General features: G+C 36.8%; 2 protein-coding genes across 3 annotated transcripts in view; both read left to right on the forward strand.

The window, feature by feature from the left end:
• The window catches only part of tln2a (talin 2a), a 51204-nt gene extending 46851 nt beyond the window's left edge, over nucleotides 1-4353 (forward strand). The window contains exons 57-59 of one of the 2 annotated variants that reach the window (XM_065267766.2): nucleotides 16-198; nucleotides 2048-2173; nucleotides 2394-4353. In XM_065267766.2, the coding sequence (XP_065123838.1) occupies nucleotides 16-198; nucleotides 2048-2173; nucleotides 2394-2525 (441 nt within the window). In that variant the 3' untranslated portion in view covers nucleotides 2526-4353. The remainder of the gene's footprint in view (nucleotides 1-15; nucleotides 199-2047; nucleotides 2174-2393) is intronic. The other variant, XM_065267767.2, reaches the window with a different exon arrangement.
• A 5119-nt stretch (nucleotides 4354-9472) lies between these two features.
• tpma (alpha-tropomyosin) lies at nucleotides 9473-14399 on the forward strand. The gene is made up of 10 exons (XM_065267551.2): nucleotides 9473-9724; nucleotides 10076-10201; nucleotides 11830-11963; nucleotides 12077-12194; nucleotides 12306-12376; nucleotides 12546-12621; nucleotides 13021-13083; nucleotides 13161-13230; nucleotides 13583-13661; nucleotides 14131-14399. The coding sequence occupies exons 1-10, from the start codon at nucleotides 9611-9613 to the stop codon at nucleotides 14132-14134; spliced, it is 855 nt and encodes a 284-aa protein (XP_065123623.1). The 5' UTR covers nucleotides 9473-9610; the 3' UTR covers nucleotides 14135-14399.
• The last annotated feature ends 594 nt before the right edge of the window (nucleotides 14400-14993 follow it).

The following is a 14993-nucleotide window of genomic DNA, read 5'->3' on the forward strand; positions in this document are numbered from 1 at the left end:
TTTTTTTTGGTACAGGCTCGGATGGTTGCTGCAGCCACCAGTAACCTCTGTGAGGCGGCGAATGCATCGGTTCAGGGCCATGCCAGTGAAGAGAAGCTCATCTCCTCTGCCAAACAGGTGGCTGCCTCCACTGCACAGCTGCTGGTGGCATGCAAGGTCAAAGCCGATCAGGATTCAGAGGCGATGAGGAGGCTGCAGGTACATCTTCAAATACATTAGAGATGTCAAATGCCGGTTCCAGAGGGCTGCTGGAGTTTAGCTCCAGCTAGCTTAATGAAGCAGCTTTTTAGCTTGCTTAAAAATTACAGACAGGTGTGCTGGGGCATGGTTGAAACTAAACTATGCAGTACTGTGGCCCTTCTGGAGAAGGATTTGACTTTTCTGAATGGAAAGAACAAGACTTAAAAATACAAAATCCATTTGCAAAGATGCATTGTAATTGTGAGCTCAGATGCAGAAGCTGTTAAGCGCCGATATTAACCAAATGCCCTTGGCACATGTTATACGTTCATTAAGTACTTTCACTGAAATTCACTTAAACTTGCCTCAGGCCATTCTTAAATACCAGTTTGTTGGCAGAATCCAATAAGCGTAGACGCACTTAGAGGATTTTGCATCTGAACTCTTCATGTTCATCTAAAACCATTTTCACACAGAGATTACGGAAAATACACAGAAATGCATCCGTAATTTGTCTGGGATCATTTGATTTTTGGTTCATGCACACTGCCAATGATTTTCTGGAATCTTGGCGTGCATTTACATACATATTGCCCGTAAAAAAGACACCTGACGTTTTTTCCCACAGCGTCTGAAATTTACTAGCTATTTGTGATTTCTCTCTAGAAACCATGCAGGTGCATTTTAGATAATGACAAGATCATAAGGAGCAGGTGATGCGCTGTTCTATCATACTGGTGATCCCAGCTGGATATTGACGAGCTCCCTGATCTCTGCTTCAGTCCAGTTTGCCAACATTTCTCGTCATGAATGTTGATCTGTGTTTAAATCCCTGTGTTAAAGTGCTTAACCATAACTTCTGGTTGCAATGACACGTGATGACATTACTACGGCCCGCCCCTTATTGCATTGTTTCTGCATCTTGTTCACACTGAATGTTTTCCATGAATGTTACGGCAGTGTTACTAGCAGGTTTCCAACGGGTACTTGAAATCCTTGAAAGTTTGTGAATCTGGGGAAAAATTCAAGGCCCTGGAAAGTTTTTGAAAATATACCTACATAGATACAGGTCATTGAAAGTGCTTAAATCTATTTTATGCAAGAAGTTTTCTGGAAAAAAATCCATATTATTTTCTGTGTAGTGTAGGACTTTAAGCACACATGCAAAACTGTTCGCTTTAAATGCTTATATCTTCTGTATGCAAATGTTGATTCATACCAAAATGCTTTTTTCGATAGTTGTGTTTGACACATGAAAATGTCTCAGGTTACATATGTAACTGTTGTTCCCTGAGAAGGGAACGAGACGCTGCGTCTCCCTTGCCATACTTCATGCGTCCCTGTTACGCCATCTTTGGCAATATTTCAGATATACTTTGCGATATACTTCCTGGCTCCCTCGTCACCCTGTCTTTATTGTTAAGCCTCACCATTGGTTGAATTTGATATACACATTAAGACGCACTTACCCTTGGAGTCGTCCCCAAAATGTCAACGCAGTGATGCAGCGCGAATTCCCTCATAAGGGAATTGTAACAATGTATCTTAAAATGTAACGCGATGTAACCTTGCTCTCCCTTGAAATGTGTCCCCACATTTAGTCCTTGAATTTGAGGGTATTGGACCTGGAAAGTCTTTGAAAGGTCTTTGAATTTGAAGATAACAAAGGTGTAGGAACCCTGTACTAGGTCCGCTTTACGGGAGCGATCCCAGAACATTTACAGAACGCGTTTGCTTTCAAACAAAAGCCTCTTTGAAAATGTAACTGAAATTTTCTGGGACCAAAGTGCTGTGTGAATGAAGTTTTATTGTCACCATTGATCAAGCATTTTACATGCAGCTTTTTTGAACTTCTTGTTATGTGCAGGCTGCAGGAAATGCTGTGAAACGCGCATCTGACCATCTGGTTCGAGCAGCCCAGAAAGCAGCTTTCAACAAAGCTGATGATGATAATGTAGTGGTCAAGACCAGGTTTGTTGGAGGAATTGCTCAGGTAAGATTTACAGACCGTAACAATTAAATACTTTGTTATACAGATTATGTAGCTTAATGTTAGAGCATTGCAATAGCAGTGCAAAAGGTTGTGGGTTCAAATCTAGGTAACACATACTGATAAAATGGATAAAAGGGTAAATAATAATTTTATATTATGCTATTTCACAATGGGTATTCAGTTCTTAAAGTTGTTTCTCTCCACTGTCTCTTTGGTCCAGATTATTGCTGCTCAGGAAGAGATGTTGAGGAAGGAAAGAGAGCTGGAGGAGGCCCGAAAGAAGCTGGCACAGATCAGACAACAGCAGTACAAGTTCCTCCCAAGTGAACTCCGAGAAGATGACCATAAATAAACATAAATGTCCTATTTCACCTGATAACGGGAAGTTTTCCACAATGATGTTTGCCAGCAGAGCACAGAAGAAAATCTCTTTTACAGTCCGTACAACACCTACTGAGCCGGATCGTACATTTTTAAGTATTTAAACTGAAGACATTCGAACCTTGGATGCCTCCTCCACCACAGAAATATTTCTGGCATAAGACGTGTGCATGAAGTTTTCAGAAATTGTTATTTTTGGAGGTGAATTACTGTGCCTGCAACACAGCAGGAATGGCATGTTTGGAGTGTTGAGCAAATGCAATGAAGATGAGATGGTTCATCTCTGTCATTAAAATAAAGCATTAACATTTTTGAGGGTTAAAATATGGAATAGTCTTCAGTGTTTGGTTTACTTCTTGTCAAGATGAAGAAAAAGCCTCTTTAAACTCAGTTGAATGTTTAACCTTTGTAAATTTGTAAGGGTAAAATACATTTTTTATGCTTTGCTTTCATTCATTCACAAAGTATACAAATAAAAGATATTTATATGTAGACAACGTAATGTGTGTAATTGTGCAATGCTAAGATTATAAATTGCATTTTCACCATTGATTGGTTTCTTGCTGCCCATTGCCTTTAAAATGAAATATTCCCCTACAATGTGAGAATACAGTGCTTCATAGACTGTATATGGAGAATATAATTCATCTTTAGATGTACTGAAGTTTCAGCTTTACCTTTCTCCAAGAATAAACCCAAATACTGAGTGTATGTGGTTAATAAATATACCAGAATGGCTCTTCTCTGTTGTTTGATAAACGGGGCTAAATATATTGCACCTTTTTCTAAACCAGACATGCTGTAACGTTAACTTAGACTACCGCAGTCTTTTAAGAGTTGTGCCGTTTCTAGCTGCTTAATGTGAAACTGCTCTCCATCTCTTATTTTTCATCATATACTTCAACTCTCAAAATGGTGCTTTATTTATCTGCCGTGCTTGTTTTTGTTAAACATTTGATATTTGTGTGAGATCCTGTAAATTCTTATCCTGATTTCACTTTTCCTCTAATCCATGTTTTCCTCACATGGCAACTCTTGGAAATCCTACTCAACCCTATGGAAATTCTGTATCCATTCAGTACTTTATTTCCTTGCCAGCATCACTTCTATCATGTATATTAATCCTGCTGATTTCACGTGCATTTAGTTTTAGTGCCTTAGTTTCTCTGTCTATAGAGGACAAATTAGACCTTGGTTACACATGCATTGCATGTAGAAGATGCTTAAACATGCTGCTTATCCATAACTACCTTTACACTCTGTAAAAGGTTTGGTTTTGGACTGATCATCGTAACAAGTTGTTGTACTTAAAAGTATTCTCATTATGTGGCTCTTGTTTCTCCTATTTTCAGCATTGCCCCTAAAGATATGTGTGTCAGTTAGCTAAATGATGCTGTAAATGTATATGGCTTATACGTGTGTATTGCTATGTATGTTAAGACGGCACATTTTTGTACAGCATTTCTTGTGCATGCTCCCTAAAACCAGGCCATATAGCTCTGAATGATCGAAGTCTGTCTGCAATCTAATGCATTGTGTAAATGACATTCAGAAAAGTCTCTGATCTTCAGAAGGTGCTGAGGAAAGTTTGTCATTGACTCATCATTTTGATACATTTTACTGGACATGAAGGTGTTTTCGAATTGCCTGTAAGAGCATTGCTGTAAATGCAAGATTTGATGTGATGTGTATGTAACGCATCCACCAATAAGAAAAAAATAAAGGGTTTAAAAAATTAGTGCATTTTCATATGATACAGCATCTTACTTGTACCTTACAACAGGGGTTGGGAACCACTTGTCCGTGTTATAAAGTGGGTCACGCAAAGTCACTTTGCTGTTGTGGTGAATGACACAAAATACAGTTTTATCAGATTAATGACTAGCAAGACAATGATTTTGATATGATATATAGGCTACCATAAATAATTTTTATATTTCATTTACACTTACATTTCATTTATAAAATGACAAGGAAAAAACTACTTGATTATAAAACATGTTTTTTATATTTTCATAAAAAATTTGGTGGGTCCTGGGATAGATTATACCTATTTGAGAGGGTCCCAAAATGAAAAATTTTGGAACCACAGCCTTATTTGAAATACATGTTTTATGCAAAGGTATGTAATTCTGAAACAAAGTCTTAATCCAAGCATTACTTAATGGACAATACTTTTAGCATTTATTAATCTAGGTTCAGCACAATACATTTTTAATAAAAAAGGTGTAACTGTTAACAGATAATTGTGTTAATATACATAAGGAACTAACATGATCAGATTAATAAATGGTGAAATCTATACTGCTTTTTATTTGTTTACATTAGCTAGTTCATTTTTTATTGTTATTATTAATACACACCCCCAGGGATGTAGGTGTGTTTAGACTGATTCAAACACTATATCTTTCAAATCGTGTACTTGTCTTGTAACTTTCATTTCCTCGGTTTTGCTGTTGTTCTACTAGCTGATCCTAAATCAACTCAAAACACATTGATCTGCTCTGAGCTCAGGCTGACTGCCCCTTTAAGTTATATGGTTTCTGGTATGGGGGTGGGACTGGGGTGGTATGTCTTTAGTCAGCACCTATAGTGCTATATTGGGAGGGAGTCAGTGCATGTTAATTTTAGTGCCCTGAGGGAAGAGACACATTAACAGTTGTTACAATTAGATTTACAATTGGCTTAACACCAAAAACTGTTTGACTCAATCAAATATAAGGTAATGGCAAATATCAGGTGAATTAAAAGTATTAGTCAGTTTGATCTCAATTGCTAGGCAATGGGAATTAGGCAGATCTGTGAACAGGGTGGAAAGAGAAACTTGGAGGTTTGAACTTTGTGTTTAACTACACTGTAAAAAATTATTTGCTGCCTTAAATTTTTTGTTGAATCAACTCAGATTTACAAGTCATTTCAACTTAGAGATGAGTTGTTATAACTTAGAAAATAATTTATTTTATAAGTTGTAGCAACTCATCTCTAGTCAAGATAAATAATAGTAATTTTAATTGACTTGTAAATCTAAATTTATTCAACAAAATTTAAGGCAGCAAAGATTTTTTTACACTGTACTTTTCAGTTTCATAAGAGGTTTAATGATGAATGAATATGTTTAATGATTACAGATGTGCAATTTCCTCAGATTAAATACACACTGTAAAAAAATGCAGGACAAAGTTAAAACAGCTTGGTTTTGCAAGTCAATTCAACCTACTATTTTAAAATTTGGCTGTTGATAACTTATAAATTCAAATTGAAATTGTTAAATTATTTTTTTATGTTAAAGTAACGTTACGTGTTGATTTGACAAAAATTTAGTGCATAGTGAAAACTGAACACATTGTGAATATGTGTGCTTGCACATGTGTCTCATAACCTTATAGTTGTTTAGATCCAAACTGTAAAAAACAAATGCAGCATGAAGTTAAAACAACTTGGTAATCAATTCAACCTTCTATTTTTGACCTGTGATAAGTTAACATAAATAATAAAAACAAGTTGAAATTGTTTAACTTAATTTTTTAAGTTAAAGCAACATAAACGTTGATTAGACAAAACTGCAGCATTGTTTTTACAGTGCATTGATACACAATTACTTCCCTTGCAGCACCCAAATTTACAAAAAATTCATTTTTTCAGCAGGTGTTTGTGTGTTGTTAAGTCCAACTCTTTTCATATTGTTCATTTTGCATCCAGCTCAAATCATATTTCAAGTCATATTTTAAATTATACAAAAAAGCCGTCAGGAGATTTTTTCATATTGTTGCCCCTATTCTTTTTCCTTAAACGGCAACTGCACCCCCTCAGATTGCCAAAATACTGTTTTGTTAGTGTTTTTGTTGTGTAAACTGTCAGCAATTCAGTTAAATCCAGTTAATGGTCTGCAGCATCCAGAAAATGTGGAAGTTAATCAAAGGCATTTAACAGGTTGAGTTACCAGAACTAAAATGCATTGTTGAAAGCTTTACTCCTTGAGGAGACCTCATGCGCCTGCATGTATTTGGCAATTAAGACTTGAGTGAAAAAGCATAAGGAAATAGCAAAACAAATTTGGTTGAGTGGTGTAGAATAACTTGCACTAAATTTGAAGATATTTTGATAAATGGTTGTTAGCGCACAGGTTTACTTCATACAGGTTTAGAACACAAGGATGAGGCATGAGTGGGTCAACTAGGCCTATCCCTTTAAAAGTGAGTGCAAAAGTTGCTTTTGTATTGCATTTGAAAGTTAAAAGGTGCTTAATGGAAAAGTGCTGGTGTGTGTGTGTTGTAAAGACACTCTTGTAACAGCCAAAAAGAGACTGTGGCAGGTGCTTTCTTTGAGGAGGGCAAGTGTAAAAATAACCTCCTTCAGAAATGTTCGTGGAAGTGGTGGGAATGAGAGGATAAACACTTCAACACTACAAAAAGAGTAAACTAAACTACAAACACTTAACATATGATGAGATTATCAGATTATGGGTGTTAGGACAGCCACATTCTTTACATGCACAAATAAAGTCGCTATTTTCTCTAAAAGGTTTGGACCCAGTTAATAGGCTAATGTGTACAATATAACGTAGACAGGGCCGTGCACAGACCTTTTGAGGGGCATGTGCTGAAACTGAAAAAGGGCACCCCCTCCAAATAAATATTACTTAATAATCATCTTAATAGCTTTATATTTATTCGCTATTAATGATTGAAAAAAATCACTAATAATGAATGAAAAATTACATTTGATGATAGCTTGGCATTATACAGTGCAAAGGATATCTGCTCTTGTAAGTGGGCTTTAACAATTTACATCCTGGGTGTTTGTCTGTATTAGGCCTATTTGTAGTCATGTGTTTGTGAAGTGCTCTTGTGTACTCGCTCTTATTTAATTGTAGAATATATTAATTTTAATTTTTTTCTTTGCTTACATACATAAAGTTACCTGTACATAAAAATATGTTTGAAGAAAAAAAGGTATTCTGTTTGGTTTTATAAGCTAATTTTTATTATTTGGTTAACATGTTTATGTATGTGATTGAGAAGAGTGGGAAATAGGAGATTAAAGATCAAAATAGGAGATTATACTATACTATAGCCATACCATTAGCATATTCAACATGTATCTGCCTACCTGGCAAAAACTGTGCTGACCAGGAACCTTGGTCTTTTGAAGGTGCAAATAACTGCTTTACTGAAAAATATACTAAATACTAAATAGACTTAACTCTATGCAGTTGATTTCAGAATAAAAAGTTATGAACCAAATAATCATACAACTCCCTTGACAAATTCAAGGCATAAGATACATGCATATACAATAACTTATATCCAGATTGCACACTGTAATGAGTGACAGGGCAATATAATGTACATACTTGTATCCTTTACATGTTTTTCGTCTCTATCCAGTTTTCCCAACTGGGCATCTGATGTCTAAAGACCTTTCTAATCTGATATGTTTTTGGTGTTAATGTAGGCTAGACATTTACCCGCGCGGGCGCGTCTTCTCGCGTGAGATGTGTTGACTTTAGTTTAACGATTTAGACGCGTCATGCAAAAAAGCGGTAAAAACCGACCGTGCATTCCGTATTGTTGTCACGGGTGCCTTTCACATGGGTGAACACTTGTTTAAAAACTGCTCGCGCTTTGTCAAAAACTCAATTTGGTCGCAGTTTGGAGCCCTTAGTGCCCCCTGATTGCCCACTCGACCAATCCCGTCTATGGATAATTCGGCTCTGCTCAAATGTATTAAACATGGGCCGTTATATACATACTAGTGTTTCTTTCGTAATGAGACAGCATTGTACAACAACAAGATACTTATTTACCGTTGCAAGACGTTCAGCTGCCTCTGACTGCTGTGGAACTTCAGCTCGCTGCACTCAGGGGGCGGAGTTAAGAGGTTTGACAGACAGTTTGAGCGGATCCAAAAATATTTGGTTTTTTAATAATTTTATTTGATAAATATATTTGTAAAACACACAGACAGACGTAAATGTTTAACAATAGCATTAATTTATATATATAAAAAATAAAAAAATAAAACACCTCCAAAAAAGGGCACTTCGGAGTGTAAGGACAAAAAGGGCATGTGTTCTGCACAGGTTGAGCCCTATCTGTGCACGTGCCTGAACGTAGACATATGTTTCTTATCCATATGGGATGTAATGACATAAAGGTATTTAATAGCGTAGCGACGACAGAATAATGTGGCGTTACGCTACACGCCAAGTCTGATAGTTTGTTTCGCGGCATGGCTGACAGCTGTAGTAGCTTTGCCGCAACACATCGTTGCGATACCAGCTTTGGGGGTTTGGGGGGGGGGTCCTGCTGATTAAAACAACATAGTGTTTGCCAATGAATGAACGCCGTGCATCAACCCTACAAGCGTGCTGAGAGATTGTTGTCCAACAGCCACCATATCTTATGCTCTTCAGATTATGAACAACACATGAGGGACTCGTTGACATGCTTATCTACTTTATCACTGACCCATTAACGCTTTTCCTGAAGACATCTTATGTGTCCCCCACGTGATGTAAAATAAATAAAACAATTCTGTCACTAAAGGCTCTTTTTCTTTTTGTAGAAATATGTGAATCATTCATGTAGCCTAAATATAAAAAAATCCATTCGTAATAAAAATAAAATAAATACTAGGCCTATATCCTGAAATTTGGCTTTTAGAACTGGACACGGCGTAAACTGCTTTCTGAACAGTTTTACTTTTCTTCCTCCGTTTTTAATAGTGAGTTAGAAATAGGAACGTGGCCCCTCGCAAGACGTCTTGGCCTTCAGATCCCATATATAGCCATATGAACGGTCAAATGTCTGAGGGTAGCGAATCGCCAACAAGATCTTTTGAAACAGGGGCGACGCGGGGGATGCGCTATATGGGCCGTACCCAAAAAAGTGTTGGGTGTCCAGCGGAACTTGTTAGGTTCCTGTGAAGGCACATATTTGACAGGGTACAGTGTGACGAGCTCGCACTCCAGCTCAGCGTACAGTACAGCACAGACGCTCATCACCGCTCTCAGTCCAGTGTTTGGTGCCAGCACCCGTACCCACTAACGCAGACATGGATGCCATTAAGAAGAAGATGCAGATGCTCAAGCTCGACAAGGAAAATGCCTTGGACAGAGCAGAGCAGGCTGAGGCTGACAAGAAGGGAGCAGAGGACAGAAGCAAGCAGGTCGGACATGAAACAGGCCATGGGGATAATCCCATTCACAACATTTTGGTTTATAGACGAGACAACGCTGCTTTTGACAATCATGTGGATTATATATTTATTTACTACCTTGAGAATTTGATAAAAAATAAGTATCTATTGATTTTCGTCCGAAATGTTTCAATGATATTGTAGCATAAAATTGATATCTACCTATAGGTCCACATGACTCATTGCTAAATAAAATGTTACTTTTGAATGAATAATGCTTAACAACATTGAATGTATTGTATTCCAAAACAAACGCACGTGTGCTCTTATGCAGCTGTTCACGTCTCTCTCCGTTTATATTGACACGTGCTCTTCCTGCAGCTCGAGGATGACCTGGTCGCCCTGCAGAAGAAGTTGAAGGCAACAGAGGATGAGTTGGACAAATACTTGGAGGCTGTGAAGGATGCTCAGGAAAAACTGGAGCTGGCTGAGAAGAAAGCTGCTGATGTAAGAGCATTCACTGGCATGCAGGGTTCCTCCTGATGTCATGCATCCTGTGCCCACTTAGTTAGGCCTACTGGTCTTATATTCCACTTAACTTACATACTAGTGGTTTCATAATTACCACCTGGTGGTTCTGAAATTGTTTTCAATTAGCCTGCCTTATTAGAAACTACACAGCGTCGTCATAAATGATTAAATGCTGTTCTTACTTGTAGTAACACCACCACCTGGTTAACAAATACCGAGACAGATGAATAAATAGACTGCCATATGCACAGTCGTAAAGCAGTGTATGTAAACGGTGAGTCAAATTTAGCAGTGCGCTTTATAAGGCAAGGTTGGCGTCTAGAGGTTCGTTTATGCCCACCTACAAGCGTTTTAATGAGGGTCCGTGTAGAGTTTCACCAAGCGACCCTTCTTCAATCTAGTTAACAGTACAACAATTTAAAAGAAAAAATATGAATAGATACATAACAGTAAATAAGAAGTCAAGATAATAAAATGCGCCTATAAATTAATATTAATATCGTTATGTAAGTTAAATAGAGGGTCATTGTTGTATTTCGCCTTAAGGTTGTTTATCAGTTAAAATATAAACATAATCAAATTAAATGCCAAGGCCAGATTCACTAAATCTTAATTCTGCTCTTGCGGAGAAATTGTGCGCTTTAAGTTTTATGAATGTAAACCACTAGATGGCGCTGGAAGCTCACACAACGCGCATGTTGCGCCGTATTCGTTTTGTATACAAGTACTAAATCTGTTATGGCTACAAAGTGAAACCAGTGGACGGAGAGATTCACTAATAATACAAAATAAAAAAAAATTCGTATTACAGAGCATTGTAGTTTAATAAAGGATTTTAACATTGTATTTATAATTTTGTTACATCTCTTTATAATTTTTGATCACATTACTGATAATGTCACAGTTAAAGCATTCAAATCTTTCTAGTTATTAATAAAAAAGCAGGTGGCCAAAAGTAGTCCTTCTAAAAAACAACAACAAAACAATAATGTAATATATGACGATGCTGAAAGCAAAATATTGACACTGCAGGAGAAGCTCGAGTCTAATCGTTTAGCCAAACAATATGAGAGCTTACATAATCAATTACTGTAAGTGCATTCGAAGACAGACTCGTATCGGATCTTACCAACATCCAGGATAGATCAAAATTGTTTGTAAACAGCAGTGATTTTGTTGTGTTAGAAAGTTTGCTTTATAATATGAGAACAGGTGCGGTCTGAATAGATAAGAGGGCAATAATGATTTTTGACAGGTTGGCCCCCCTTGCCTTGTCTTTTAACAACACATTACTTCAAAATTAAGTATATTCGTAGAAGTTACCCTTTGTATTATGTATTGTGTTATTGGTCAACACAACACATCTTGTGCCCAGATGGTGTTCCTGTAGTTCAATTTGTCAGAGCATTGCGTTAGCAACACGAATGTCATGGGTTCGATACCAGTAAATCATGACTAAATTTATATCCGTTTGATAGATTTTTTTGTTTGAAAGATTTCTCTTTGACGCTTAATGCATCACATTATATCAATGTGGATTTATATGCTTAGTATTTAACCTTTTGTTATTCTTAATGAACTCACTGCTTATTCTGTATGTGCAGGCTGAGGCTGATGTGGCTTCCCTGAACAGACGCATCCAGCTGGTTGAGGAGGAGTTGGACCGCGCACAGGAACGTCTGGCCACTGCTCTGCAGAAGCTGGAGGAGGCCGAGAAGGCTGCTGATGAGAGTGAGAGGTGTGTATGAAACCATCATAGGTATTCTTCACTGTAGAGTCGTATGAAATGCATCTGAGATTGTAACTTCAGTAGTGATAATAACAAATGAAATCTGTCCATCTCTCTCCCAGAGGAATGAAGGTTGTTGAAAACAGGGCTTTGAAAGATGAAGAAAAGATGGAGATTCAGGAGATCCAATTGAAAGAGGCCAAGCACATTGCTGAGGAGGCTGATCGCAAGTATGAGGAGGTCAGCTTTCTTTTATTCTCTTTTTATATACATAAATTATACTTTGGAAATTTTATTTTCCAGTACTTTTGCACAAACATGTACATTGATTTTATTTGTGATGGTACACAGGTGGCCCGTAAGCTGGTGATTGTTGAGGGTGAGTTGGAACGTACAGAGGAGCGTGCTGAGCTTAATGAGGGGTAAGAGAACTTACATTAACTCTTCGTGTGTAATTACAATGGTAGTCTACATATAGGCAGGGTAGCTACTGATAAATACATAGTGTACTCCTAAGAAACTTGTCGAAGCAATCTGAGAGTGCTGTTTATTTTTCCAACCAATTCTCTACTTGTCAATGTTTGTCTTCAGTAAGTGCTCTGAGCTGGAGGAGGAGCTGAAAACTGTGACCAACAACATGAAGTCTCTAGAGGCCCAGGCAGAGAAGGTAAACTTACACGATGTGTTTATGTGCTCATGTGCAAAGGTTTGGTGTGTAGCGGTTTAGCTATATTTTTATATTATATAATTTTTCAAAAACAGAAAAAAATATCCGACTTGTAAGCAAACGGCAATCACTTATAAACAGTTTAATCACATGAATGTTTTACTTTAAAATAAAATAATGTCAATGGGGTGTCTAATGTATATGTTTATGTTTGGGGGATTGAAAATATCATTAGCTGGTATTATAATAAAAGGTTTAAACTTTTAATTGGTGTCGTCACTTGTGTAGTGAGAGACACTTGTGTTTGTTAGTATGAGTGATCCTTTGTGTATTTTCACAGATCAGTGTGTTGATGTTAACAGACAGTCGTCTAATGTCTCCTATGTTTTCCATCAACAGTACTCCCAGAAGGAAGACAAGTATGAGGAGGAGATTAAGGTCCTGACAGACAAGCTGAAGGAGGTGAGTACTTCACCATACTTCATAACATGATATTTTTGTGTGTGTGATAAGCTATAAAGGAAAACTCTGTGTTGTAGGCCGAGACTCGTGCTGAGTTTGCTGAGAGATCAGTCGCCAAACTTGAGAAGACCATTGATGATCTGGAGGGTATGTCAATTTACATGCTGGTAGACAGAAGTTAAATAATATGACTTTGTCATGCATTAAAAAAATACTATTTGTAATATCATGAAGAGATGGTACCCTGGTTTTGTGTGAAGAGTATTAGGTCTTTTGCAGTTATAATCTGTTTAAAGCATGTCATTTTTATGATGATGGCACTGTTACTTCGCTTTATTTTATCTCTCACTTTCTCTCTCTCTCTCTCTCTCTCTGGCCACTTGTCACTGTTCAATCCATCATTGCACTGCTTATTTTTCAATATTTTCTTATATCTTTCTTTTCCATTTCTTTCCACACAACCACCCTTCATCACTCCGCCTTTAATTGGCTGACATAGATGAGTTGTATGCCCAGAAACTCAAGTACAAATCCATCAGCGAGGAGCTGGACCACGCTCTCAACGACATGACCTCAATGTAACTATCACAACCTGCTAGATACTGCACATATATGCTTTATGATTATACATTATGATTGACACACAAACCTGTTCTAGAGCAGTCAGCATTTTGTCATCATTCACGTGATGTTTTATACTTGCATGACTGTCTTTGATTGAACAAAAAATAAAAGACTTTAGGCAGAATGTTAGTGACTGACAGCCTTTGAAAGTTTCACCAAGGCAGTCCTAAAGGTTTGAAGTTTAGGAAAAATTGACAGAATTTTCTTTTTAATGCAAAGTATCTTATATTTAGGCTGAATGTAATATATAGTGAGTAGCCTGCAGCACACAAGGCTTTTTAATCAAAGTTAAAAATTATCTTAAGTTCACCCATAAACACACACAAATACACAATTTCTGGCATTTGAATTATGACTATTTGTTATTTTATAGCACCATCTATATTTCTTTCAACTTCTTTTTCCTTTTTCCTTTTTGCACAGTTAAATTTTGTACAACTGATCACTGGCTCCGGGCACCATCTTAACGGCATCACCTTCTGTTCCTCAATGGGGATGGAGCGCTTAGCTCTATGGTCCTATTATTTGTACAGAAATTTTTTTGCTTTCTGTAAAATAAACTTCCTCTCATCTCTGTAAGCTCCTTCCTCCACTCCTTCCTCTCTTTATTATGTCTTAATTCTTTTGATTTCATATGTTCTTAATTTATTTTTGAGAAGCTTGAATAAAATCTTTAGACGCTTCCCCCACCACCTCATGTTGCTTTTCTCTTTTTACATTCATGTACATTTTTAAGGTATCATGTAAATTTCATAAAAATTTTCAGGCTCTATCAGTGAGATGTAGTCTAGTGTATTCTAAAAAGTAGATCCAAAGACAAAAAATACTAATAGTGTATTATATGTAGCCATATAATACTAATAAGTCTGTAATACAAATAAACTTTAATAACCATTTATCCTTCTCTTCTATTCATATCATTTGGCTTGATTTTCTGAAGTCATGGCAAACAGTTCTATTCTAGTATGCTTATATAACCTTTACTTTTAAGGAAAATGTTTTTGCCTTTTAATGTATGTACCCAGAATTTAATTCATATAAAAAGTAGTAAGTGGCCTCAGCTTTATAACTCGATTATGTATATTACCAAGGATGTGTTGTCTTCTATAAATAATGTCCAAAGAACAGTCCACATTTATCACATTTAAAATCTCCAGTTTGTAACATGTGAATGTAATGCATAACCCTTAGGTACACAAATAAAATGTTTACATTTTTTAAACTAAATTATTATTAATTTAACATTTAGGAAAATAAAATCGATTTAATAAAAATGTCTGTTATTT

This window comes from Paramisgurnus dabryanus, chromosome 2 (assembly GCF_030506205.2).
Source record: "Paramisgurnus dabryanus chromosome 2, PD_genome_1.1, whole genome shotgun sequence".
Taxonomy (NCBI): Eukaryota; Metazoa; Chordata; class Actinopteri; order Cypriniformes; family Cobitidae; genus Paramisgurnus; species Paramisgurnus dabryanus.

Coding starts and splice junctions, on each gene's coding strand:
- tpma (XM_065267551.2), top strand. CDS start 9,611: ATGGATGCCATTAAGAAGAAGATGCAGATGCTCAAGCTCGACAAGGAA. Junction 10,202..11,829: donor CTGAGAAGAAAGCTGCTGAT/GTAAGAGCATTC, acceptor CTGTATGTGCAG/GCTGAGGCTGATGTGGCTTC. Junction 11,964..12,076: donor GCTGCTGATGAGAGTGAGAG/GTGTGTATGAAA, acceptor TCTCTCTCCCAG/AGGAATGAAGGTTGTTGAAA.